General features: G+C 39.9%; 1 protein-coding gene across 12 annotated transcripts in view; it reads right to left on the bottom strand.

Moving 5' to 3' along the window:
- The window catches only part of Nsd1 (nuclear receptor binding SET domain protein 1), a 112559-nt gene that overhangs the window by 80060 nt on the left and 5954 nt on the right, over positions 1 to 26545 (bottom strand). For 11 of the 12 annotated variants that reach the window (XM_050144058.1, XM_050144064.1, XM_050144057.1 and 8 more), the window contains 2 exons: positions 10830 to 10965; positions 1576 to 1748 (listed from right to left, as the gene is read on the bottom strand). In XM_050144058.1, the coding sequence (XP_050000015.1) occupies positions 1576 to 1748; positions 10830 to 10965 (309 nt within the window). Of the gene's footprint in view, positions 1 to 1575; positions 1749 to 2610; positions 2876 to 10829; positions 10966 to 26545 lie in introns of those variants that run through there. The other variant, XM_050144065.1, reaches the window with a different exon arrangement.

Raw genomic sequence — 26545 nt, 5'->3', positions numbered from 1 at the left:
AATAATAAGCAATCTAGAACCTGTCTTTCAGGGTTTTTTGTTGTTGTTTTTGTTCTTTTTTCATGCTTGAATCTCTGTAATGTTATTTGGCAAAGTTCTACCTAACAGTTACTATTCACAAATAATACTTGGAATGCTCCCCCAATGCATAAAACATAAGGTCACTGGACAGGTAGCTTCCTCTTATAATGTACTACACTGACCATTTCACCAGTTTCAGACATGACCACACATATATCTGTGCTTATGTTAGTGATCGAAGTAAATCAGGCTTCCAAAACAGGAAACCCCGAGTGAATTCTTCTAAAGATAGCTAAAATAAATCTACACAGCTAGAACTCAACATAAAACCTGATCTCTTCCCACAGCTGCCATGCAGGGGGGGAACAGTGACAGTGGCAAAAAGCAGTTAAACTTGCATCCTAACAACTGCATACACAAATACTGTGAGAAGATAACCTTATATTAAGTATTTTATAATTCTAAACATTAGAATAGTTATAAAGTACAAGTTGCTATAGCATCTTAAGAGATGAAGACAACTAGGCAGTGGTGGCACACAGCTTTAATATCAGCACTCAGGAGGCAGAAACAGGTGGATCTCTGTGAGTCTGAGGCCAATATGGTCTACAGAGCAATTTCTAGGACAGCCAGGGCTACACAGAGAAACCTTGTCTCGTAGAAAAAAAAACACACACAACAATAAACAAAAACCACCACCTTTTGGGTTGGGTTTAGTGGCATGCCTCTAATCCTAGCACTCCAAGGCAAAGGCAGGTAGATCAGAGTATAAAGCCAATCTGGTCTACATATTGACTCAGCAATTTCAGGACAGTAAGATAAACCTAGTGTGGTGTCACATGCCTATGTTCTGAGCATTCTTGAAGATTGTGTGGCAAGAGACCTGCCAAGTCTGAGACCTGCCTGGGCAACGGAAAAAAAAAAAAACAAACAAACAAACAAAATAACCTCTACACACACAGACAAAGAGAAATGCTCACGATTAAAATATAGGTAGGTATGAAACTACAAAACTGAAAACTGGCAAAGAATAAAACTACTAAAAAGCTTTATCAAAGCTGGATACTATGGTAATATTTCTCTAACTCCAGCACCTGGAGAGCCAAGGCAGGAAAGCCTGAGGTGAAGAACAAGAACCTATCTCAAATAAACAAATATATAAAACCATTTCTCATTTTTAAGAGAAATAATTAGTATTCAGGGCAATTAGAATATTTCGCTTTTATTTTCCTGTCCAGCCCTAAGGATTAAAACAAAGAATGTATATTTAGTAGACAAGAGCTGTCCCAATGAGTAAGATCTTTAGCTCTAATTCTAATGACCATTTTCTTCTTTTATAAAAGATAGCCAAAAAGGTAGATAGAATCACTTCTCAAAAAACTCGGCATAAAGTTGTATGAAACTAGCCACAGCTAATCCCTACAAAATATTTGACTTTCTAACTTTCTTCAGATAGCCTACTAACCAAAGGTAATAGGATAGATCAAATCTATATAATGCTGTTTCTTCCATAAGATAATTTCTGAGAGGTCCTTTTGTTTAGATTGTCTTTACCTTATGCCTATATCCTTTTTCTTTCTGTTTCCCTCTTCTCCTAAGGACAGGTAGTTCTTCAAATTGATGCCTGCCTTCAAACATGACGATTGCTTTTCCAGCCACCCAGGCTTTTTCAGAAGGATCTCCAAAAGCCTCCACGTAGTATTCTCGATAGGGCCTCCTATTGGCGACTAGATGAGGACAAAAAAGAAAGTGTCATTACTTCAAAGATACTCAATGTCAAGATAACAGCCAAACCTCCTACTGTCATAGGAGCCTCTGGGACATTCAGATTGCTCAGCAGGTAGACACTTGGCACCAAACCTTACAAATTGAGTTCAACTTGAGTTTGGTATCTAGAAAGCACAGGATTAAAGAGCACTGAGTCCTGCAAGGAGTTAGAGCATTTGTTGAGTATGTAAGGCCCAAAACAGATATATATCCAAACCACGCTGAGTGGCTAGAGAGATGGCTCAGCTGGTCCAGAGGACCTAAGTTCAATTCTTAGCACCCAGACCAGGCAGCTCACAATCTCCTCTAATTCCAGTTTCAGGGAATCCAACACCCTCTTCTGCCTTCAGTGAGCATCCTCAAACACACATATGCACAAAAGAATTTCTGAAATGACTAAACATAGTTCAGCAGTTAAAAGCTGTGCAGCTCTTGAAGAGGATCCCAGCACTCAAACCTGGTGACTCCCAATTGCCTACAACTCCATCTCTGAGGAACCCAATGCTCTGATCTCTTCAGACCTGGACACTCATTACCCCACCACCACCACCACACACACAAACATATAATTAAAATAAATCACAAAAAAAAAAACCCTTAAAATAAAAAAGAAAAACCATGTTGATTCCAGATCTGGAAACATGGCTCAGCCATTAAGAACATTGGCTGTTCTTCCAGAGGACCAAGATTTGGTTTATAGCATCCATGTGGTGGCTAACAACTATATCCCCAGTTCCAGGGGATCTGATACCCTTTTCTGGCTTCCACATAAAAAATACATCATAAAAAAAAATATAGGTAGGCCAGGCACATAGTGCATACCTTTAATCTCAGTACTTGGTGGGTAGAAGCTGGTCAATCTCTGTTGAGTTAGAAGCCAGCCTGGTTTACAGAGCCAGTTCCAAGTCAGCCAGGACTACAAAGTAAGACCTCATCTCAAAAACAACAAAATGAAAACCATGATGAACAAAGATGAGAAGAGTGGGTTAAATCTAAAAATGAACGATGAATAGCCCTGACTGAGGACGTGGCTCAGTTGGCAAAGCTTATGCTTCATGTATGTATCCCTGAATTCAATCCCCAGGACCACACACACATACACACACACACACACACACACACACACACACACACACACACACACACACACTGGGGGGGATGGACAGACACAGAGGGACTGGGACATAACTTCGGTACAGTTAGTTTAGGAGTTCTTCAATTCCCAATACCACATACCTCCAGCACTTGGAAGGTAAAGGCACACAAGTGCCACAAGTTCAAAACCATTCTGGACGCCAAACAAAAAAACAGCAAGTCAGAGAGATAAGCACCTAAGTCAAGTCGGCTTACCTGAGTTCAATCCTCAGGACCTATGTGGTAGAAAGAAGTTCCCACAGCTATCCTATGACTGCCACACACACTGTACACACAGTGGTACACAATCTCTTATTAAAAGATCTTTTCCCTGAGGTAAGGTCTTCCTAGGCTAGTCTTAAACTCAGTTTCCCCTGCCTTGGCATAAACAAAAGTGTTAGAATTCCTCAGAAGCCTACAACACCAGCATCCACATCCAGCACTAACTCCCAACTTCTACAGAGAGAACAATGACTGAAATAATTCAAACCACAAGAAGGTGGTGGCACATGCCTTAGGCCCTGCACTAGAGCAGCAGACAGGGCAGGTCTCTGTGAGTTCAAGATTAGCCTGGTCTACAGAGTGACAGCCAGGAATACAAAGTGAAATCGTCTCAGAAAAAAGAAAGACCTTATCTAAAACTAAGTCATGGGCTGGGTTTATGCTCTTGGGAGAAAAAGGTAAGCAGATCTCTTTAAGTGTAAAGCCAGCTTGGTCTATAGAAGACTTGCAGGCTAGCCAGAGCTACATTGAGAATCTATCTCAAAGAAAAAGAAGAAAAAAAAAATTTTTTTTAAATCCACCTAAATCAAGGTTAGTGATATCTGCCTGTAATCCAGAATTCACAGTGATTCTACACTACACAGTAATTCTGAGCTCAGTCTTGGCTACAAGATACTGTATCAAAAACAGGAGATGGCTCAGAGGTTAAGAGCACATACTGCTCCTACAGGGAACTCAAGTTCAGTTCCCAGCACTCACTCTACAAGCCCAGCAGCCACCTGGAATTCTAGTTGCAGAACTCTGCCTTTCTTTCTCACCCTCTGGCCCCACCAGTGCTGGTGTTAGAGAAGTTAGCACAGTGCCTGGACTTCTCTGGGTACTGAGGATTAAACTTCAGTCCTCCTGCTTTGAAAGGAAAGCACTTTACTTTCCATCCCCAGTCCCAAAATCTGTGTTTTCTAACACAATTTGAAATACTTACTTACCCTAGGCCGGATGGTGGTGGCACACGCCTTTAATCACAGCACTCGGGAGGCAGAGGCAGGCGTATTTCTATGAGTTCGCAGCCAGCCTGGTCGGTCGAGCGAGCTAACTCCAGGATAGGCTCCAAAACTACAGAGAAACCCTGCCTCGAAAAAAAAAAAAAAAAAAAAAAAAAAAAAAAAAAATACTTACCCTAAGGGGGAAGAAAGAAAAATCACTCTTTTTATATACTGCACTTACACTACACTGTAATTTTTATACGTCAACTAAGAACTGTCATAACTCTAACTGCTAAATCTAAGTATATAGTTTCATTATACTTAAATTTCCAGTAGGTTTGAAATTTTTCAAAGAAAAGTTGAAGGAAAGAACTGCACTGCTATGAATAGGGGTTGGCAAGCTGGCTCAAGCAGGTAAAGCACTTGTGGTCAAGACTAGCCACCCGAATTCAATCACTAAGAAACATAGTGACACCTCTGTGACACCTCAAAGTCCTCTGACCTCCACACATGCCCCATGACATGTGTACCTAATACATGTGCATACATGAATACACACACATAATTGTAAAATTAAGTACTGCAACATCTCTTATGGGCTACTGGACAATGGTGGTAACATAAACAGTAAGCACACACAGGAAAAATGGAGCCATTACTGCAAATGTTCATTCAGTAAGGTCTTTTGAACTCAACTGATTATGGCTTGTCATGAACTACAAAAACAAGAAAACAAAACTGAAAATATAGAAATCTGGAGAAAGAAACAAGAACTAACTAGCCATGAGTTCATTTCTCTAAAATATAACAGAGGTCTCAGAAAGTACTTTTTTGGGGGGTAGGGGTGTTTCGAGACAGGATTTCTCTGCTTCACAGTCCTGGCTGTTCTGAAACTTGCTGTGTAGACCAAGCTGGCCTCAAACTCACAGAGATCCACCTGCCTCTGTGTCCCAAGTACTGGGATTAAAGGCATGTGCTACACTGCTGCCCAGCTAAAAAGTATAGCTTTAAAGAGTTTTAACTTTTATACCCCTTCCCCCAATTCCCACCCATGGTTTCTTTCTGCCAGTAAACAAGCATGCTCTTGGTTCTGATCAGAACTTTTTGTTGTTATTTTGTTTTATTTGAGGTAGGATCTCAGACAGACCAGACTGTCCTGAAACTCAGTGTGTAATCAGGGATGGTCCTGAACTTCTGATCCCCGCCTCCTAACCCCTAAGTACAGACTCGTGCCATTTACTCAGGACTGAGGAGTATCCTGACTGCTTCACTCATGCTAGGCGAGAAAGCTACAAACTTGAGCACTACGGGCCCATAGAGTGAATTTTTAAAAATTATTTACAGAATATTTATTAGTTTTCATAGTGAAACACACAGGTAAGACCTTACAGCCCTTTACCCTATGAGTGGAAAATAACTAATTTTAACATTTCTAGACCAATATAAGATGCTAATTTCAGTACAACACCAACACAACATTAAGAGTAAACTTCTGTTTTGTTTTGAGACAAACTTTAAAAACTCTGTAATTTTGGAACCTGTCCTGGAACTAGCTCTTGTAGACCAGGCTAGCCTTGAACTCACCGAGAACCGCCTACCTGTGCCTCCCAAATGCTGGGATTAAAGGCAAGTGCTGGGATTAAAGGTATACGCCACCACTGCCCAGTTTAGAGTGGAACTTCTTAAAAAGTTTTTAAAAACACTACCAAACTGACCTTCTTCAATGGCAGCACATTCATCCTAGAATATTACACAGAACTTTTTTATGAACATTACAGGCACTGAATGATTTGCTACCTTCAACCTCTCAGGAGCAAAAAACATGCTGCTTTCTGTTCCTAAAGCAAATCACTTCCACCCTAAGTAGTTCTAATGTAATCTCCCAATAATCACAAAGTAAGAGAGGTTTACTGTGATTGTCTAGTATGTGAAAGGTCCAAGGGTAAGTTCCCAATACCACCAAAAATACCAACCTAAAAAGGAAAGCACTGGGGCTTGAGAGAAGCCTCAGTATTTAAGAGCACCAACTGCCATGCAAGAGGATTCAATCGCCAGCAGGGGCCAACATCCATTTGTAACTACAGTTCCATGGGATCCTACCATCTCTTGGCGCTGGAGAGATGATGGTTCAGGGGTTAAGAGCACTGCTCTTCCAGAGGACCAGGGTTCAATTCCCACTACCCACATGGCAGTTCGCAACTATCTGTAGTTCTAGTTCCAGGAAATCTGACACCCTCATACAGACATGTAGGCAGATAAAACACTAATGCACATAAAATAAAAAGAAATTATTAAAAAAAAAAATCCTACTCCCTCTTCTGGCCTCAATGAGCACTTCAGCACACATGCTGCAAAGACAAAAAAGCAAGCAAAACACTCATATACATAAAATAATAAAATTCTGAAGGCTAAAGAGATGGCTTATAGGTTAAGAGCACTTAAGTCTTGAAGACGACACAGGTTCGGTTCCCAGCACCTACATGTAGGCTCACAACCACCTAAACTCCAGTCCCAAGGAATCTAACACCCTCTTCTAAACACTGTGAGTATCAGGGCCCAAGTGATGTGCATACATACATATAAGAAAAATGTTCATATACATCAAACAAACAAACAAATATAAAATCTTTCCAAAAAAAAATAAAAAAGCAAGCAGTAGAGGACTGGAGAGATGACTCAGTGGTTAACAGCACTGGTTGCTCTTTCAGGATTCAGGTTCAATTCCCAGTACCTACATAACAGCTCACAACTATGACCCCAGTTCCAGGGGATCCAACACTATTTAACAGACATACATTTAGCCAAAGGCCTAAGAATATAAAATCCCCATAAATAAATCCTTTTTCAAAAGGGGCAAGCACTATAAGCAAAAAATGCCCAGAATACTTCTTTTTTTCTACTTAAAATAATCCTTTTTTTAAAATTTTAGATACTAATCCCAGTTCCCTCTCCTTCCCCTCCTCCCACTTCCCCCTACCTCCGCTCCACCCCATTCCCCATCCACTCAGAGAGGGTGAAGCCTCCCATGGGGAAGTCAACAAAGTCTGTCATATCATCTTGAGGCAGGACCAAGGCCCTCCCCATTGTGTCTAGACTGAGCAAGGCATCCCTCCATAGGGAATAGGCTCCAAAAAGCCATTTTATGCACTAGGGATAAATAATGGTCCCGCTGTCAGTGGCCAGAATATTCCTGTATCAAAAGTTGATGACCCTGTTCGTATCACTGATTATAAGCCAACACTGTTTGTTTGGTATACTTCTCGGGAAATTATCTGTTTAATTATTAGCTGGCAGCTTCTCTCTTTTACTGGACTCTTAATTTCCCACAAGGATAATCAAAATGATCATTTTGTCAACTGTACTGGCATAGGACTCAACTTATATGATATAAATAGTATTTGAAAAATAAACAGCAGGGGCCCAATTAGCATACACAAAGAGAACTAAAATGAGTAAGAAACCAAAACTTAATCCCAGCACTCAGGGAATGTGATAACTAGTTTTATATCAACCTGACATGGGCTAGAGCCATACGGGAAAAGGAAACCTCAATTGAGAAAATGCCTCACTGGCACTGTGGGTAAGCCTGTGGTGCATTTTCTTGATTGATCATCAATGTGGGAGGGACCAGCTCACTGAGCATGGTGCCATCTCTGAGAAGATGGTCCTGGGTGATGAGAGAAAGTTGACTAAGAAGTTAGTAAGAACACTGCTCCATGGTTTCTGTTTGTTCCTGTCTCAGGTGTTTGCCATGAATTCCTCAGAGACAAACATTTGTTACTTGGAAATACCCACACATCCCCAGTGTTTAATCGCAGTACCAAAAACTCTAATAAAAGAAGAAGACAGAGGCTAACAGATCTCTGTGAGTTAGAGGTCAGCCTAGACTACATAGCATGTTGGGCATGGTGGTACACGCCTTTAATCCCAGCACTCAGGAAGAAGAGGCAGGTGGATCTCCCTGAGTTTGAGGCTAGATTGGTCTACAAAATAACAGACAGGGCTGTTTCACACAGAAGCCCTGTCTAGAAAAACCAAAAAGAAAGAAAGCAAAACTCTACAATGTAGGTAGAGTAACAGAAAAAACAACTCCAGTGCTGGCGAGCAGCTCTGCCATTAGGAGGACTTGCTGCTCTAACATAGAACTTGAGTCTGACTCCCAGCACCACATGGTAGCTTACATGTGGTTAGTCAAGAATCCAGGTCCCAAGGATCCAGTGCCCTCTTCTGGCCTCCATAGGTACTGGGCATAAACATGGTACAAAACACATAATAGGAAAATAAAAATAAATCCTATAAAAAAATAAATAAAGCCAGGCGGTGGTGGCACACGCCTTTAATCCCAGCACTCGGGAGGCAGAGGCAGGCAGATCTCTGTGAGTTCGAGACCAGCCTGATCTACAGAGCTAGTTCCAGGACAGGCTCCAAAGCCACAGAGAAACCTTGTCTCGAAAAAAAACAAAAACAAAAACAAAAAAATAGGGGGCTGGAGAGATGGCTCAGTGGTTAAGAGCATCGCCTGCTCTTCCAAAGGTCCTGAGTTCAATTCCCAGCAACCACATGGTGGCTTACAACCATCTATAAGGTCTGGTGCCCTCTTCTGGCCTGCAGGCATACACACAGATAGACTATTGTATACATAACAAATAAATAAATAAATATTTAAAAATAAATAAATAAATAAGTACAAGCAAACAAAAAACCCTGTAGGGGCGGGCTGGGCTGCAGAGATGACTGCTCTTCAAGAGAATATAGGTTTAATTCCCAGCACCCACATCGGTTAACCACTGTCTCTAACACCAGATCCAGGAATTCCAACCCCTTGCATACATGTAGGCAAACCACCCACACATAAAAGCAAATAAATATTAAGAATACCCAAACTGAGTCAGGTGCAAAGGTGCACACCTTTAATCCCAGCACTCGAAGGCAAAGGCAGGTGGATGATCTCTGTGAGTTTGAGGCTAACCTGGTCTACATGGTGACTTCAGGGCCAGCGAAAGCTATGTAGAGACCCTGTCTCAAAAAAGGAAAAAAAGTTTTTTTAAATAAAAACTTTAAACTATAAAATCAATTTCAGCAATCTCACTTTTCCTTTTGGGGGGTTGGAAGTGGGTGGGGACAAATTTTTGTTCTTTGGGACAGTGTAATTCTGCAAAAGAAGCAGGATAGTCACTAGTTTGAAGTCCAGACCAAGAATACATAACATCCTAGTCTTTTCAAAATATAAAAATAGGCATCTGCAGAGATGGCTAAACCATAAAGAGCACTCTTACTGCTCTTCTAGTACCAGAGTTCAAGCCCCAGAACCTACAGCTCACAAATGCCTATAACTCCAGCTCAAGGATACAATGCCGTTAACCTTGAGTAGTTGCCCTCACTTACACATACATAACTACAAATTATAAAAAATAATCAAGTAAATCAAGTTTTAGACTTTAGCTTTAAGGAAAAATATCTTAGATAAACTAAGCGTTGTAGTTTGAATGTAATTGGCCCCCATAATCTCAGAGGGAGTTTAAGAGGTGTGGCCTTGTAGCTGTAAGGATGGGCTTTGCGGTCTCCTAAGCTCAGGTTACACCTATTTCAGTTTAATTCCTGTTGCCTTCAGATAAAGATGTAGAACTCTCAGTTCCTTCTCCAGCACCATGTCTGCCTGCATGTTGCCACGTCCAACTAAAACTCTGAAACTCTAAGCCACCCAATTAAATGTTTTCCTTTATAAGAAATGCCATGGTCATGAGGTCTCTTCACAGAAATAGAGACCCTGAGACACCAAGTAAGAAAAACAAATTGCAATAATCAAAGAAAAATATTCCAAATCCAGATTCTGTCACACTTGTTGAGGCAGAGTCTCATGTACCCCATATTGGCCTCAAGCTCACTGTGCAGACAAGGAAAAGCTAGAAATCCTTAGTCTCCTGCTTCCAATCCCCTAAAAGTCAGCAATTCTCAACCTATGGTTTATGACCCCTTTTGGGGTTGAACGACCCTTTCAGAGGGGTCCCGGGCTAGAACATAACACCACATAAACTAGGTGGCACACACCTATATGATGCTCATGGAAGACAGAGGAAGATCAGATGATCAGTTCAAAGTCACCCTCAGATACATGAAATCCCATCTCCAACAAGTAAGAAGAGTGTAAAGGGGCTGGGAATATATATTAATTGGTAAAGCTAAATTGCCATTTCCATTTTCCATTCTATACAAACAGAATAGCTGAGAACTTTTATTTAAAACATAGTCTCAGGGCTGGATGAAGATGGCTCAGCAGTTAAAGAGCACTGGCTGCTCTTTCAAAGGTCCTGAGTTTAATTCCCAGCAACCACATGGTGGCTCAAATGAGATCTGATGACTTTTCTGTATACAGAATGCTGTATACATAGTAACAAAAAGAACAACAAAACAATAGTCTCATTATATAATTGTCCTCAAATTCATGATTCCTACCTCAATCTTTCAAACCATGCAATTAACAGGCAAGTATCAAACATGCCTAGTGTAACAACTTTTAAATCTCAGAGTGCATAAACTAAAAAAAAAAAAAAACTAAAGAGGAAATTTGAAATTTGTTAACAATTCATAACAATGAATTATTTATTGCTAAAGTAACAAAACTCCTGAATTACACTGAAAGCAACTGCAAACCTATGATTACATATTGCATTTTATCACAAATTATCAGCTATAAATGATTACCTTTCATTTTTGAGTGTGTATTAATCAATGGATCAGCACAAATCCTGCAGGGCCACCATGGGCGTCTCTTGAATTTTGCCCAAATGAGATCTCCAACTTCATATTTCAGTGGTGTAGACCTTTTCTTCGGTTGACACTTTAGACAGACAAAACATGGGGAATCAGTAAGAATAGAAAACCTTCAAAGCATTACCATCAAAATAGAACTCTGAAAAGCCAATGCCTAAAAAATACAAAAGGAAAATGCAGCCAGGCCTAGCAAGATGGCTCCATGGAACCTGCCACAAAGTCAGACAACTTTAATTTGATCCCTGGAACTCAATGCAGAGAACAAACCCTCATAATATTACCCTCTCCAAATTAGCTATGTGGCACACAGTACCCACTCACATCCACAATAAATATTTCTAATGTTTTTTTTTAATTTTTTATGGTTTATTTAGCTTTATTTTATGTGCATTGGTGTGAAGGTGTCAGATCTCCTGGAACTGGATTTTCAGACAGTTGTGAGCTGCCATGTGGGTGCTGGGATTTGAACTCCGGTCCTCAAGAAGAGCAGTCAATGCTCTTAACCGCTGAGCCATCTCTCCAGCCCCCAAATATTTCTAATGTTGATAGATTAAAAATCCAGCACAAATTGGCCTGACTTAATTGTTCACAGCATAGTCTTTTAGAGTAATTTTCAATTAATATTTTACATTCTCATTACTATTCATAACGAAAAAAGATCCTAAAAGTACACAGAATATGGTGGTAAAAGTCTTTAAATCTAGTATTTGGGAGGCAGAGGCAAGCATAGATCTCTGGAAGTTCAAGGCCAGCCTGGTCCACATAGTTCCAGATAGCTAGGACTACATAGTGAGATCTAGTCTCAAACAACAAAATCAAATCCTAGAAGTATAGGTCATAGCCACACAACTATACTCATGCCAATGCACCCAACCCTAAATTATCCCCATGATATACAAGGAAGATATACTAAATACTACACAGCACAACTCGGAACAACATTCAAATAGAATATAGTATAAATATAAATGAAGCTCTTAGGAACTGTTTACCGCAGAAGCCCAGGCCACATCCTTTCTCCAAAAATAACATGCTTGATTGACCTGGTATCTAACTGCCCCATCCCAGCTCCCAGGTCCATGTCTCTAAACAGCACAAACTTCCTGCCTTCAGGTCTGTGCTTTTATAATCTAGGAAAACACAAATATGTATATTTTATTAAATTAAAATTTACATTTATGTATATATAAAAATGTATACATCTTGTATAATACAAAAAAAAAAAAAAACACTAAGTATTTTGCAGAGGCCAAAGTACCTAGGCTACAAGGACTAAAAGCAACCTCCTCTGCCTTGGCTTAAGTCAAGGAGACACAAAACCAAACAGTATCATTTTGCCCTAAGGGCCATGTCTTTCAAAATGCGCTTAGAGAGCTCAACTGTCAGACTGCATTTTACTTCCTCCATGCATGAAACTACCCACATGGCGCTCCAGTGGTCAAGAAAGGACTCAAAGAAATAATTCAAGTGGGGAATAATGCCCCTACTCAAAAGATACCAAAGGATGTGGCTCAGTCCAATACGTAAATTATCTCTCAACCTTAAAATTGCTTTCACACGGGGCTGGAAAGGAAGCTCAATTAGGAGCATGCATACTCTTCCAGGACGGTGGTTTCACTGCCAACATACAGGGTAGCTTACAATCATCTGTAATTCTAGCTCCAGGGGCTTCAATGCTCTCTTCTCTTCTGGTCTATGCTGCCACCAAACAAACTGGTACACAGACAAACATGTAGGAAAAAAACCCATAAACATTAAAAAAAAAAAAAAACAACTAAGACTTCTTTCACATTAAGTATGTAAAATAGAATGACCTAGGATGCTTCAAAATACTCATGTATGTAAGTAAAATTCAAGTGAAAATAATACATTTACTTTTCCATCTTTATAGTCACTCAGGAGTTAGGAAAGAAATATAGCATTTCCTTTTTAAAAGCCCTCGAGAATCATTTTGCCAATCAAATAAGAAAGATTGTAACATTAAAATTTGTTGATTGAAATTTCAAAGCCTGAATGAAAATCTGTATGGTAGCAGAGGCTTTTAATCCCAACACTCAGGAGATAGAGGCAGGCAGATCCTGTGAGTTTAAGGTCACATGGTCCACAGAGCTAGTTCCAGGTCAGCCAGGGCTACAGAAAGAAACTCTTGGGAGGTAGGGGAGGAAGCAAAAAAAAAAAAAAAAAAAAAAAAAAAAAAAAAAAAAAAAAGAATAATTTGCCAATCATTGATAAATATTATTCAAATCATAAATCTAAGTAATGTATATTCAGTATTTCTGATGTGTCAAGCACAATGATCCTCCTTGGATTCTCATAAGACATATATTTTTACACGTATTTACTATATGCCTAATAGTAATAGTTGTTTAGTAAAAGGCAGAGCCAGGATTCAAAGTTGGATAGCACAACTGAAGCTCAAACTATTAATGACTGTATTCATCATCCACTGAGTAAAACCTTAGTTACTTTAACTACTTATGATAAATCTAACCATAACTGAAGACATGGAAGTGGTTCTACCTTCTCTTTATATATCAATTACAAATCGATTACATTGCATTATCAGACACAATGCCAAAAAATAAACGTGCTAAGTTGTGAAGGAAATGCAAATCAAAATCACCAGCAAAATAACAAGTATTGATGAAGAAAAGTATGATGGTGACTTTAGTACAGCCCTGTTAAGAGATCAAAAGATCTAGGCTGGAGAGATGGTTCAGAATACAGAGAACCCAGGTTTGGTTCCCAGCACCCACATCCATTAATTCCAGTTCCAGGGGATCTGACACCCTCTTCTGACCTCAGGGAGCACCTGGCATTCACGGAGTAAAGATGCATGCATGTGGGCAAAATTCATGTGCATAAAATAAATCTAAAAAAAACAAAAAAACAAAAAAAAACTTTCTAAGAAATTAAAATATTTAAGATAACATGATAACCACATATCCCAGTAATTCTACTCATAGATATACTCAAGACTAATGGATACATACCCAGGGCTTGAGGGTATAGTTCAGTGGTAGAGTACTTGCCTATCATCTCCTAACCACCTGAGGAAGCTTATTAAATAGCATATGCTGACCAATTATTCCTCCACCACCAACTGTACATCAAACGAAAGACTCTCTGTGTCTGAGGTAGAACTCTTAGTAAATTAGCTACTTTTTTTTAAAGCACCAGAGATCTGCCAAGATTGAAAAAAAAATTCATCCCATAGTTAACCAGTACTTGTTTTTGAGTCCTGAGGCTTGGGGATGGAGGGACCACAAAAAAGATAATCTATGAATTAGTACAAAAGTCTCACCAGCATGTGATAACTGACTCCATATAATTTCAGTGTTGCTTTATCTCACATAGCAAAATGAATAAATAAAAATAAAAATAATTATGCAAGCACTTATTAGATACCTACGAACCAAAAGCTGCTAAAAATATTTGTTTTGTTTGCTTGTTGCTTTCAAGATAGAGTTTCATTGTGTAGCTTTGGAGCCTATCCTGGAACTCAGTAGATCAGGCTGGCCTCAAACAACCACCACCTGGCTAAAAACATTCTTAACAGTAAAGGTGGTAGCAATTATGATTAAGCTGTTATAGATACCACAAACTACCAAACGCCAGGACTAAGGGCAAATTAACACATATGCTTTTTCTACTAGCTCAGAGCAGAAAGACATTAAAAGCAGTGTCAGCATAACTGCAGTATCCTTAAGAATCAGAAGTGCATGCCTATAATCCCAGCACTCGGAAGGCAGAGGCAGGCGGGCGCACATTGAGTTCTTCAAGGCCAGAGAGATGGCCCAATGGTTAAGAGTGGCTGCTGCTCTTGCAGAGAACCCATTTAGTCCCCAAGCACCCACAACCACTTCAGGGGATCCAACAAGTTCTTGACTGGCCTCCTTGGATAAGTACATACATATGCACATACTCACAGAATATAAACAAATAAATGAAATAATTAAAAATACACCTAAAAAAATAAAAATGAAGGGAGGTGCTATGGTGTGGTTGGTACAAGTGATCCCCAGGACACACACGATGAAAGGAAAGGAAACTCCCACAAGTTGTACTGTAACCTCCAAGTGTGCCATGGGACAGGAACACCCCGCCCTCCACACCCGCATAAATAAATAAATGTAATAAATGTCTTTAAAATAAGACAGCAAGGTTTAGGAGCTGGTGGCGCATAACTTTAATCCCAACACACAGAAGGCAAAGTGAAGACCAAGCAAGGCTACACAGTATCAGAAATGTTTTCTGAAGATCCGCATAGAACAGGCAATGTGGGACGATCATTAGCCTAGAATGAAGTGGTGACTACCCTTGAAATTCACCAAAGCTCAAGATTCAAATAACCAGTACTCAACTCCCAGGCCTCTATAGCCTCTAGAGCTGTTCTAAACCACTTACAGCCTCAGCAAAAAAGAAAACAGTGAAAGCACACCATTCACAGAAAGAGTCTGCTGTGTTCTGAATTTGTTGGATGGGCTAGCTGGCTGAGATAGGCTCTCATGCACCACATGCTAACCTTAAATTTCAACGTATCACATAGCCAAAGATGAACTTGTTACAATCCTATGTTCATCTTCAAAGTACAGGGATTATGTACCAATTATGTAGGTACCATCACACCTGGTTTATGCAGTGGTGGGATGAAAGTGCAGGTTAGTGCAAGGCTTAGTACAAGTTAAGCAAGCAATGTACCTACTGAGCTCTAAAGGCCATGTGCTAGGGATTCTTTTATGACCCCAACTAAAACAAAGCTGTAAAACTTCACCTTCATTCACTCATGCAACACTTACTAGGCCAGTCTAGACCTTGAGCTATGAATACGCGAGATACAATTTCTCTGTCAAATAACCAAGTCAAAGACCAGCAAGATTGCTCAGCAGTAAAGATGCCAGGCCTGACACACTCACTTCAATCCCCAGAACTCATACAGTGAAATGAGAAAACCAACTCTCACAAGTTGTTCTCTGACCTATATATGAGCATCATGACAGATGCATACATTAAGTTAATCTTTTTAAGTTTAATTTTTTTTAAGGCTCAAAGAGATGGTGCAAATAGTTAATAGCAGTGGTTGCTCTTTCCAAGTACCCAATTTTGATTCCCAGTACCCACCTGTAACTCTAGTTACAGGGTACGGTCTCTCTTTCTGGCCTCTGGAAGCACAGGCACATATTCAGTACATAAATATACATGCAGCCAAACATTCACACACATAAAAGGTTTTGTTCTGTATTTTAAAAAAACTAAGTTGAAAGCACTCAGGAGGCAGAGGCAAGCAATCTCTGAATTTGAAGCCAAACTGATCGATAGAGCAAGTACTAAGACAGCCAGGGCTGAAGTATGGAAGTATGGTCAAGTGTTGGGCTTTATCTGCACATTCAAGGTCCTGAATTCGACCATCAGCATTGAAAACAAACAGAAATTATAAAGTATAACAAAGACCAACATTAGGGGCCAGAAAACAGCTCAGCTGATAACAGTACCTGTCAAGCAAAACTGACAACCAAGTTTACTACCTGAAACTTTGGTAGGAGAGAACCAACTCCAAAAAATTGTCCTGTGACCTCCATTTCTGTTTCCATGCCACGTACGCGCACACAAATAATTTCAGGTTTTGTTTAAAAGACCAGTATAAGCCACAAGGGATGGCTCACATTTGTTATCTCAATGACTTAGAAGGCCAAGGCAGGAAAATCGTTCACTTCAGTTCAGGGCCAGCCTAGCCTACACAAGACTTAGCGCCAAGCAGCCTTCTGACTCTACCTTACCCAGTCATGACTCTACTAACCATAACAACATAGCACTTTTAAAACATAAGCACCTACTACAAAGTCAAAAACCCATTTACTGGCCAAACACTATCATGGTATAACCTTAAAGTAATTCAACTGCTTGAGTACACAGTAATAACACTACCTGACATGCTCAAAGCCCTGGGTTTAATCACTGCTATCACAAGCATATACACAAACACAAATACACACACACAAACCCTCAGTGTCTCATTTGGAGAGGTTGTTATTATAATTGCTAGATTTGTTTTTATTTTTATGTTTTGTGTGCTTCTTATGTAGGCATGAATCAGTAAGTATGCATGTAGGGGTCCGTTCTATCCTTTCATCATGTGGAATCCAGGGATTGAACTCAAATCAGGTTTAGTGACAAGGTCTTTTACTCACTCAGCCATTTTTCTATGTTTTTTTATTAAGGCTGTTATCATTTTTTTTTTTTTTTTTTTTTTTTTTTTTTTTTTTTTGCTTTTTCGAGACAGGGTTTCTCTGTGGCTTTGGAGCCTGTCTTGGAACTAGCTCTTGTAGACCAGGCTGGTCTCGAACTCACAGAGATCCGCCTGCCTCTGCCTTGTGAGGCCAGCCTAGTCTGCATAACAAGATCCTGTCCTAACAAGAAAAGAAGTATCCTTAGATCACCATGAGACTATAAATGCAAATGAAATTATAAGCACCTCCAAAATAACATACTTTATAAAAATGGATCTTTCTAGATTTTAACTGTACTGCCAGTAAATGTAATGACAAAAACCAATTTTAACATTTCTGGTAAATATATACTCAATACTGGATATACAATTGTTAAAAATAATAATCCTGGGGCTCAAGAGATGGCTCAGAGGTTAAGAACACTTACTGTTCTTCCAGAGGACCAGAGTTCAATTCCTAGCACCCACATGGCAGTTCACAACTGTCTGTAATTCCATTTCCCAGGGATCCAACACCCATGGCAAAACACCAATGCACATAGGTGTACAAAGTAAGTTCCAGGTCAGTTATAGAGAAACACTGTCTGGGGGAGACTGTAATATTAACTGCTTGCAAAAGAATAACCTCTGCATAATTTGAACTGTTATAACTCTATTTTTTCTTTTTCTTTTTTTAATGGTTTTTCAAATATCTCTGTGAATTCAAGGCCTGACTGGCATACAAAGCGGTCAAACAAAGAGAAACCCTGTTTTGAATAACAAAGACAATAAATAAATAAATAAATACAAGTTACATATGGACGACTTAAAGTCTGATAATGCTTTAAGACAATGGTACCTTGATTATATGACTTCCTCCAAATAACTTAGTCTTCAGACTCTACTTATTTTTTTTACATTTTTCAAGATAGGGTTTCTCTGTAGCTGTGGTGCCTGTTCTGGAACTAGCTCTTATAGACCAGACTGGCCTCAAACTCATAGAGATCTGTCTGCCTCTGCCTTTTGAGTGCTGGGGGATTAAGGGCATGCGCCACCATCACCCAGTCTCTACTTATTTTTTTAATTTACTATTGAGACAAAATTTCCATTATATAGCCCTAGTTGGCCTAGAACTCACAAGAGATCTTCCTGCCTCTACCCCACAATGTGTTGCAGCTAGTGGTATGTGCCCCTCCTGTTTATACAGAATGCTGGAAATGAATCCAGAACACTCTCCCATGTATGTAAACACTGGGTTTACATACCCAGATAGATTTACTTTTCTAAATTACAAATTTAACCAGCCCAATAGTACACGTCTGCGATTCCAACATTTGCTCGGAAGGCTGAAACAGGTGAGTTCTATGCCAGTCTGACAACATAGGGAAAGTAAAATAAAACGAAAGGACTAGAACATATATAATCTATTAAGGGATAAAAGATTCAAGTACATTACCCGTAACATTGTGCTATTAAGCAGTGGGAAGAAGACAGGAACTGGAGATGCTAAGTAAGCAGGCACAGCACTGCAGTTAGTTCCTGGTAAAGTTCTAAAATTCTTCACTACATGTCTATTTGAAAATTAAGCTTGAGAGATATCAAGATGGTTCCATGGGTGAAGGCACTTGCTGTTAGACCTGACTGTGAGTTCAATCCCTGGAACCCATAGGGTACAAGGAGAGAACCTGCTCCATCAAGTTGTTCCCTGCCTTCCACATGTACACTGTTGCAGGCATATATACACACAAAGGTTAAATTTTTTTCTGATGGGTATAGTGGTGTATGCCTTTAATCCCAGGTAAGTGGGATTATAGTGCTACATAAAAAAATCCTGACTCGGGGGCTGGAGAGATGGCTCAGAGGTTAAGAGCACTGACCACTCTTCTGGAGGTCCTGAGTTCAATTCCCAGCAACCCACATGGTGGCTCACAACCATCTGTAATGAGATCTGGCGCCCTCTTCTGGCCTGCAGGCATACATGGAGGCTAAACACTGTGTACATAATAAATAAATAAATCTTAAAAAAAAAAATCCTGACTCAAAAAACAAAACAAAACAACCCTAGGTTGTGGTGGTGCATGACTTTAATCCCAGCACTTGGGAGACAGAGGCAGGCTGATCTCTGTTGAGTTCAAGACCAGTCTGGTCTAAGAGAGCTAGTTCAAAGACAGGCTCCAAAGCTACAGAGAAACCCCCGTCTCGAACTCTCCTCCACAAATAACAACAAAAAAGTTAATAGCTCAACTACTGAGCCATCTCTCCAGCGCCCAAATTGTTACAGTTCTTTATGGAAATCTGATGTGGGAGTGACTTATTAATAAAGAAACTGCCTAGGCCCATTTGATAGACCAACCCTTAGGTGGGTGGAGTAAACAGAATAGAATGCTGGGAAAAAGAAGCTGAGTCAGGAGTCGCCATGATTCTCCCACTCCAGACAGACGCAGGTTAAGATCTTTCCTGTTAAGCCAGCTCGTGGAGCTACACAGATTATTAGAAATGGGTTAGATCGATATGTAAGAGCTAGCCAATAAGAAACTGGAACTAATGGGCCAGGCAGTGTTTAAAAGAATACAGTTTCCGTGTAATTATTTTGGGGCATAAGCTAGCCATGTGGGCGGCCGGGTGCCGGGGACGCAGCCCTGCCGCTCCTTCAACAGAAATCAATGCAGATGTAAGCCTATCAAGAACTATTAGGGGCTGGAGAGATGGCTCAGAGGTTAAGAGCACTGCCTGCTCTTCTAAAGGTCCTGAGTTCAATTCCCAGCAACCACATGGTGGCTCACAACCATCTGTAATGGGATCTGGTACCCTCTTCTGGCCTGCAGGCATACACACAGACAGAATATTGTATACATAATAAATAAATAGATATTAAAAAAAAGAACTATTAAAGTTATCTTTGTCATAATTCTGTCAGTTGCCCTCAGGAAATAATGTCATACATATTATAAAACTGACAAAGTACCTAGTATCAAGACTTCTCTTACCCAGGCAGTAGTGACACACACCTTTAACAGCACTTGGGAAGCAGAGGCTGGTGGATCTCTGAGTTTGAGGCCATCCTGGTCTACAATGTGAGTTCCAGAACAGCTAGGACTGTTACACAGAGAAACCCTGTCTCAAAACAACTTTAAAAAATAAATAAGCCGGGTGGTGGTGGTGCACGCCTTTAATCCCAGCACTTGGGAGGCAGAGGCAGGCCGATCTCTGTGAGTTCGAGGCCAGCCTGGTCTACAAGAGATACAAAAAAAAAAAAAAAAAAAAAAAAAAACCTTCACTTACAGATGGGTGTAGTTGCTCATGCCTATAATCCTAGTGAGAGGCCAAGACTGGAGGAAGCCTAAGCTACAAAGTGAAACCCTATACAAAACACAAAGACTCTAATATCACCTCTAACAAAGACCTGATATTATAAGTTTAATTTTACTTATTTATACAGTAACACTTCTACAATTAAGATGTTTGCAGACATTTCAAACCAGTTGTGACAGAATACACCTGTGATCCTAAAACTCTTCAGTTTATGGTCGGTTTGAGCTATACAGCCCTCAGCTCTTTTAACTAAAATCACTTTAAACTCAGAATCTTATTATCCTTTAACGGTTCTGTAATTCTTTGCAAATTATGGCACAGTAGGACGCCTTATTTAAAACGCACCATATTATATATGGTGTGCTAATTATAAAACACATATAAAGTTTAGGAATATAGAGGGATCCCCTCCTATGAACAAGGCTGTGGGTCCTAAAATTGACAAGAAAATACTAATTTTTAACAGGGAGGAACCTTGAAGCAGATTCTCACTCCAATAGAGGCTATTCCATAATTTAAACTCAAAAGCCCCACCTAACTAAGCCTCCTGAATGCTATGACTACAACAAGCTTAAGCTATTATTTGCCTAGACCTTGTTTTGGTTTTCTGAGACAAGATTTTTCATATCCCAGTCTTTCTGTCCCAGCTCCTGAACACTAACATTACATACGTCCCACAAAACATAGATCTTTAATTCATTTTATAAAGAAGTATGGATGGTCTTTTATTGCTTTTTATACGTGATCTCCTTATGTAACCCTGACTAGCCTGGAACTTACATTGATCCGCCAATCTGTGCTTCCCAATGTGCTGGGATTAATGGTGTGTGCCACCACTCCTCGGCTACAACAAAATTTTAAAGATGTGACAAATAAATAAATAAATAGGTGCTTTGGGTATAAAATGTCAGTAACAATGAGTATGACATTAATGTCCACTGACAGCAAAGCCATACAGCACAGAAAGAAAGAAGTAGAGATGACATAGGGAGTACACCTTAACTTAGCAACTTCTTTCAGACTGTTCCTGGTACATAAGGGATATTACATAACCAGTCATTACTTTTAACAATATCTAATATATTAAAACAGTTCATCCTTCAAAATGTATTTTAACCTTCTAGTGCCCCTCCCACTTTTTGAGAAAGGGTCTCACTGTGTAGCCCTGGCTGACACTCACCACATTCAGCCTTCCAGCACTCTTTTACAAGTATTGAAGGGGTTAGCGATGCAGCTTAGCTGTTGCCAGATGATCAGATGCTTCTCCAGGCTCTACAGAGCCCTAGGTTCTATTCTCCATTACCTGCATATACCAGTTATAGTGGTACATGCTTAATTCCAGCACTGAAGAGGTAGATGAAAAACTATGTATGAAGTTTTCACAGACATCTTCCAACAAGAGTTTGAGAATACCCTTGCGGGCGTAGTGGCGCACACCTTTAATCCCAGCACTCAGGAGGCAGAGGCAGATGGATCTCTGTTGAGTTCGAGACCAGTCTGGTCTACAGAGAGAGTTCCAGGACAGACTCCAAAGGTACAGAGAAACCCTGTCTCGAAAAACCAAAAGAAAAAGAAAAAAAAAATTTAAACATAAATAAACAGTAGATGCAGTCACATTTGTGTGTATATGTGTGCACGCACGTGCACGCGTATGTGTATGCACATGTATGTAGAATCAGAGAACAACTTACAAGGGTCAGTCCTCTCCTTCCACCATGTGGGTCAGAGGAATTAAAGTTATTAGGCTTGGAAGCAAGTGTTTTTTACAGACCAAAAACAAAAAGAACAAAAAGGCCTTTATAATTTCATGTAACAGCAGCAGACACAAAAACCTGATGTAATATGTAAACATTACATTCATATACGTCAACTTATTGGTTCTCCAATTTGTAAACGATGGGATTACCAAATTTAAGCAGACAGGCACTGCAGCATATACCTACAGTCTTAGTACCTGGGAGGTGAAAAAAAAAAAAAAACATTAGGGATTCAAGATCATCCTCACCTACTCAGTCGATGAGTTTGAGGTCAGCCTGGGCTACATGCTTGAGATCCTATCTCAAACAAAAGGTAAAAAGGCAAAATAAAATAATGCTTATTGAGTCATTAAAAAATGTACATCATCGGGGCTGGAGAGATGGCTCAGTGGTTAAGAGCATTGCCTGCTCTTCCAAAGGTCTTGAGTTCAATTCCCAGCAACCACATGGTGGCTCACAACCATCTGTAAAGAGGTCTGGCGCCCTCTTCTGGCCTTCAGGCATACACACAGACAGAATATTGTATACATAATAAATAAATATTTTAAAAAAAATGTACATCATCTAGAGTATACATAAATATCTCTTAAAAACTGAGTCTTATAGCATAGGGCTATTCCTGATACTCAGGAGGCTCAAATAAGAGGATAGTAAATTCAAGGACATGTCAGGCAACTTAGCAAGAATTCTGTCTCAAAAGATGTAAAAAAAGGATGTGTGTATGAGTTTGTATGTATATATACATATATTGGTGGCAGAGCCTACAAAGTATGAAAACCTAAATACAATTCCCACATTAGCAACCCCCACAAAGAAACCTCTGAAGATAAATGTCTAATCACATGGTAGGCTAAGGCAGGAGGGTCCAGGAATACAAGTCACCTGGACTATACTAGTAAAATGGTTATCATCATCACCGACAATGCAACTACCACTGAATAATTTAACTTGAAAACAAAAAAATATATTAATATATTAAGCAAAGACAAAATACAAATAGCAGGCACTAGAGAGATGGCTCAGCAGTTAAGAGCACAGGCTGTTCTTCCAGAAGTCCTAAATTCATCAATTCCCAGCAACTACATGGTAGTTCACAACCATCAATAGTAGGATCTGATACCCTCTTCTGGCATAAAGTCAATAGAGCAATCATATACATAAGATAAATAAACCTAGGGCTGGAGAGATGGCTCAGAGGTTAAGAGCATTGCCTGCTCTTTCCAAAGGTCCTGAGTTCAATTCCCAGCAACCACATGGTGGCTCACAACCATCTGTAATAAGGTCTGGTGCCCTCTTCTGGCCTGCAGGCATACACACAGATAGAATATTGTATACATAACAAACAAATAATTTTTTTTTTAAAAAAGATAAGCCTAAAAATAAAGCAAATAAATAAACATAGGACTGGGCAGATGGCTCAGAGGTTGAGAGTACTGATTGTTCTCCCAAAGAACTTGGATTCAATTCCCAGTATCCATATGGCAACTCGCAACCATTGGTAAGCCAAGTTCCAAAAGGTCAGGTACCCACTTCTAGCCTCCAAGGACACCATGCACAACTACTATATAAACATTCATGGCAAAACACCCACACACAAAAATCATTTTTGAAAAAAGCATGCATTAATATCAGCAAAAATATAAGTTAAAACAACAATGAAGGAGCCAGGTGGTGGTAGCACACGCCTTTAATCCCAGCACTCGGGAGGCAGAGGCAGGCGGATCTCTGTGAGTTCGAGACCAGCCTGGTCTACAGAGCGAGTTCCAGGACAGACTCCAAAAAGAAAGAAAGAAACTGTCTCCAACCACCGCAAAGCAAAAAAAGAAAAAAGAAATTAAAAATACAATGAAGGGACTTGGGAGATAGTTCAGAAGGTAAAATCACTAGCCTGCCAAGCCTGACCACAAACTCTATGCCCATAATCCACAAAACGCCAGATGCAGTAGTATGTATTTGTAATCCCAGCACTCCTAAAACAAGATAGACAGACAGAAGGAAGAGCCAGGAGATCTATCTGGAAACTTTTGGACCAGATAGCCTGGAGTAGTGGATAAAGCCTTAAGAAGTGCAAAGAGAGCCTGGTGGTGGAGGCAAATGCCTTTAATCCCAGCATTGAAGGGCAGACAGGCAGATCTCTGTGAGTTCAAAGCCAGACTGGTCTACAGAGCAAGTTCCAAAAAAAAAAAAAAAAAAAAAAAAGTACAAGGAGATAACTAGGTCCGGGACCCACTTAGTAAAGAAACCTGACTTTCACAAATTGTCCTCTAACCTCCTTATGCACACTGGGTAATAAAAGGGGTAAGTTCAAATCATAAATACCCCCTCATTTGTTTTCATGTGGAACCTAGAACCCTATGCACAGGATACATAGCTATTGGGTTACAACTCCAGCTGCTGTTATCTGTTTGGAACTTGACCATGTGGTTTTGGGTTTTTTTTTTTCTTTTTTGGTATATGTATGAGAGAGAGTATGCCCTGCTATGAACCCAGGCTACTCTTGAATGTACTATGTAACCCAACTGACCTGAAGCTCACCGTGCTTTATTTATCCTTCAGAGTGTTGCGACTACAGGCACGAGTCACTCCCCCGTCTTGTTATGTTTAAATTTATTCCAAGATTTTTATATTTACTCTTTTTTCATTTTATTTCGTGTACAGGCATTTCTGTCTGCATGTATATCCTGGGTCTAGAGTTATGGAGGACTATGAGCACTACGTGGGTGCTAGGAACCAAACTGGAGTCCTCTGAAAGACGCTCTTCAAATGCTGAGCCATCTCTCCAGCCTCTCAAGATTGATATTTTGAAGTGTGTGTGTGTGACCATGAAGACAAGATGAGGTCTCCCTGGATCTGGAGGTACAGGTATTGTGAGCTGCCTGATACAGATGCTGGGAATCAAACCTGGGTTCTCTAGAAGAGGAGTAGGCACACTTAAATGCTGAGTTGTCAACCTAGCGCACAAAACAGTATTTTATTGTGTATCCATGGCTAACCTTGAACTCTATATGTAGACCAGACTAGCCTGGAACCCAGAGATACACCAGCTTTAAGTATCAAAAGTGTGTGCAACATCCAGCATTTAAATCTCATTCTGTAACCCAGACTGGCTTCAAAATCAACTCCTGCCTTCAGCCTCCCAAGGGCTGTGATTCCTGACATGTGCCATGACATCCAGTTTAATATTGCATTTTAAGTGACTATGATACAAGGTGAAAGGATCAGTTTGCAATCAGATTTTCTTAAAAATCCAAAGTCACCTAGAGATAGTTTTCACACAGTGAAGTTGTAGCTAAGTAAATCAATGCAAGCAGATGAGCAATCATTGTGACACATGACTGTAATGGTAACGAGGAATTTGAGGCCAGTCTACGCTACTCAGAAAGAAAAACCAGGTGTGGTCAGGTAGCAGTGGAGCATGCCTTTAATCCCAGAACTCAGAAGGCAGAGGCAGTCAGATCTCTGAGTTCGAGGTCAGCCTGGTACACAGAGCTAGTTTCAGGACAGCCAGGACTACACAGAAAATAAAAAGGAAAAAGAAAAACCAAGTGTGGTAAAGCATCTGTAACTCCACCTTTTGAGAGGTAGAAGCAGGAGGATCAGACGTTCAAGGTCATTCTCTACTATACAGAAAGTTCAATAACAGTCTACATTACATGATTCCCTGTCTCAAAAATATATACAAAGGGCTAGTGAGATGACACTCCAGATAAAGGAGCTTGCCGCCAAGCCTGATGATCTGAGTTTAATTCCAGGACCATGGAGCAGAAGTCCAGAACTAACTCCTGTAAGCTGTCCTTTGACCTCCACATTCCTGCCACACCATGTGAATGGATAGGCTCAAAACCACATTGCAAATAGTAAATGTAACAAATCTGCAAAGAGTTACTTCAGAGAGACTTGTAAACCACTAAGGAAAGCTGGCTGTATTCAATCCTGACTGAAAGGGTCAAGTACCATAAAGACTGACCTGTAGCTCAGGTTGATCTCAAACTCAAGGTAACCATTCCTGCCTCAGTTTCTTGAGTGGTAAGAAACAGGCGTGAGTCACCACATCTGGCTCACTTTCTTTTATGACATCTCATTTTACAATAAGGCTATGAAGACCCACTCAGTGAAACAGTATCAAGCAATTAATAATAAATCATTGCCTGTTCAAAGTGTTGAGATCTAATCTTTTTTTTAAATATTTACTTTATTTTTTTTAAAAAGATATTACCTAATATGTAAAATGTATACAGGTTTGTACCAAGAAAAAGAAGTAAATAAAATTTTCTGTATCTATACAAATCTGTCAACTACCTTTTTTTTTTTTTTTTTTTTTTTGCTTTTTCGAGACAGGGTTTCTCTGTGGCTTTGGAGCCTGTCTTGGAACT

This window comes from Alexandromys fortis, unplaced genomic scaffold (genome assembly GCF_014885135.2).
Source record: "Alexandromys fortis isolate MF-2015 unplaced genomic scaffold, M_Fortis_MF-2015_v1.1 scaffold_1, whole genome shotgun sequence".
NCBI classification, from domain to species: Eukaryota; Metazoa; Chordata; class Mammalia; order Rodentia; family Cricetidae; genus Alexandromys; species Alexandromys fortis.
The sequence above is the reverse complement of the archived record's forward strand: the minus strand, read 5'-3'. Positions and strand labels throughout refer to the sequence as shown.